General features: G+C 50.4%; 1 protein-coding gene across 1 annotated transcript in view; it reads left to right on the top strand.

Annotated features, from left to right (window-relative positions):
- LOC137872489 (matrix metalloproteinase-15-like) overlaps positions 1–1,839 on the top strand; it is a 22,952-nt gene extending 21,113 nt beyond the window's left edge. Inside the window, 1 exon segment of the mRNA XM_068710710.1 lies at positions 1–1,839. This exon segment is cut by the window's left edge and continues 101 nt beyond it. Coding sequence (XP_068566811.1) covers positions 1–411 — 411 coding nt within the window. The 3' untranslated portion in view covers positions 412–1,839.
- Positions 1,840–2,676: the final 837 nt, after the last annotated feature.

The raw sequence follows: 2,676 nt of genomic DNA on the forward strand, positions 1-2,676 counted from the left end.
GGCTGCAGCGTGGACCTTGACCCAGACAGAGACACGGACGCCGACCCAGGACGCAAGTACCCGGACGTGAACCGCCCGCCGTTCAACCCGGACGCGGACGGACGCGACAAGGGCAAAGACCGCGAGGACACGGACGGCGGCGCGACGGACAAGGACACGGGCAAGGGGTCGGACGACGGCAAAGACGAAGACCACCGCGAGGGCCGCGAGGAGGACACCAACGAGGTGGACGTGGTGCTGAAGGTGGACGACAGCGAGGAGCGGACCATGAACATCCTGATGGTGACCGTCCCGCTCGTCCTGGTGCTGTGCATCCTGGGACTGATCTACGCCATCATCAACACGCTGCAGAGCAAGGGGGCACCGCGGCTGCTGGTGCACTGCAAGCGCTCGCTGCAGGATTGGGTCTGACCCCCTTGAACTTACGGGGACTCTGAACCTTGAACTTAAATCGGACCATAGACGCCGCCCTCCTCTAATCCAAGCCTCTTCCCAGTGATCCATCCGTCTCGGCGGCTCCTGCAGCTCTTAGTACATGTGGTAGTAGATCCAATACTGTACTGATACACACACACACACACACACACACACACACACACACACACACACACACACAGACCAGAAGCAAGCATTATGTCTTACTTATACATACCCACACACACACCACCCTAACCCCCTCCTGTCTCCCATGGTGCTCTACAATGCGTTGACTGTAGTCTATTTATATGAGAGAAAGTTTGCACATTGTTCTTTCTAGTTTTTGTTGTTGTTGTTATTATTATTTCTGAACCAGGAAGTCCGTTCTATTCTCTTTGTCCTCGCCGATAACATGACATCTGACCGCCGTTGCAACAAAAGAAAACCACTGCTCCCAACGGCGTTCGGTAGCGCTCCTTCCTCCTCTCGTCATCTTCTTCTTCACCGCTTCCCTTCTGCTCCGCGGCGGGTTTGGTCACGTCGAGTCCCTCTGACAGCGATTAGGCAGAGTTTCCATACGGGCACTGCTTTAGTTTTAAAGGATAATTACAGTTTATTACTTAGATCAAATTTTTTTTTAATAAGACCTCGGTATTCATCAAGTTAATTGCTGGGACCATGTGGTGACATTGCTGCCGGCCTATTGTAACTGAAGACACGATGACCCAAACTGACTTTAAACACCATCAGTTTACAGACCAGCTTCCTGCTTCTATTTGACCCATCGTACTTGCCGTAGCAGTGGTTTAGACCATCCGTCCCACGTGGGGGTCTGTTTAAGACAATTATTTACTTTCTTTACGTCAGAAGAAGTCGAGTCAATTATATTTATACAACCCAGTATGACAAATGTCAAACTTGCCTAAACGGATTTTAGAATCGATTGGGAAATAGAAACATTTTTGTGCAAAATATGTAACATTTGGAGGCATTGATTGGCAGATTTTTTGGCATTGGGCGGAGCCAGTGTAGCGTGTAAACCGTGGCTATAAAAATAATCCCCAAGTTGTAATAAATAGTGATTATCCTTTAGAGTCAGAGCGCTGCTGCCTTGTTCTCCTCTTTCATCTTGTCCTCACACAGTTGGACAATAGGTCCACTGTCTTTCTTGTCCTTGTTTGGAAAGCCTTTAAAGACCTTTGAAAGGGATCTCTTCCCTCAACTTTCATTCATGTGGCTAATTCCTGTCTGTCAACAGTAACACCTTTCCTCTGAGCGCGAGAGGAGACGGACTAATGGTTCATTTAAGAAGGTAGCTCGCTGTGAAATGACACAATGAGAGGGAGCATTCGTATCTGTGTGTGTGTGTGTGTGTGTGTGTGTGTGTGTGTGTGTGTGTGTGTGTGTGTGTGTGTGTGTGTGTGTCAAACAAAGCAAAGCCGGGCCCTTTACCGTCAGGATGTAACACCACGAACGCAACACAGCAGCGGCAGGGTGCAGCTAACGTACCGTGCCGTTTTTAACGTACCGTGCCGTTTTTAATGGACTTTTTACAGCCGGTGTTTTGTCAAAGGACAATTTGAAGAAACTCCACAGATGACCCGCGGCCCGTGTGTTGTTAATACCATGTCGCTGTAAGCAGCAGGGTGGGCTCGGGCCATGCGGGCTCATGTGAACACGGACTAATCCTCTTCATTAAAAAAAACAGCAGGTGTGTGCAAATGCTGTTAACCCCCGCCTCTGTAACCCCTAAACTAAACCCTGAACTCCCAGAACCACAACACTCCCCACTCCCTTTTCATCTCGCAAGAACGGAGACGGGACGAAGAGCAGCTCATCATGCCAGCGTCAGCAAGACGTGGTTCCTTCACCGTTGAACAGTACATCTTTTTCGTCTTATTCAAATAGCGTAGCAGCAATCAGAAAATGTTTTGTTTTATCCAAAGGAACTGAGATTATGAGTTTACAAACCAGCCTAAGACAAGAGGGAGAGAGGGGGGGGGGGGGGGGGGATGGACGACTTTAGAGTGAATGGGAGGAAGGCTTATCTGAGGTGGCATTTAGAAGTGAGCTGCCAATCCGACCAGAGGGTGGGGGTGGGGGGGCTCTGCTCAGCCGGCTCAGGTTACAGATGTGGACGGGGAGGGTGAGGAGGAGAGACCGGGTTTCTTTTGCAGCTGAGCGAGGGGGAGGGGGAGGGGGGAGGGGGGAAGGCTGACCTCGTCCTCCTGAGTCTGCAAAGCTTGGATCCCAGGAATA

Source organism: Cebidichthys violaceus, unplaced genomic scaffold (genome assembly GCF_023349555.1).
Source record: "Cebidichthys violaceus isolate CVI_PGR_0920_01 unplaced genomic scaffold, fCebVio1.0.p SCAF_16, whole genome shotgun sequence".
Taxonomy (NCBI): domain Eukaryota; kingdom Metazoa; phylum Chordata; class Actinopteri; order Perciformes; family Stichaeidae; genus Cebidichthys; species Cebidichthys violaceus.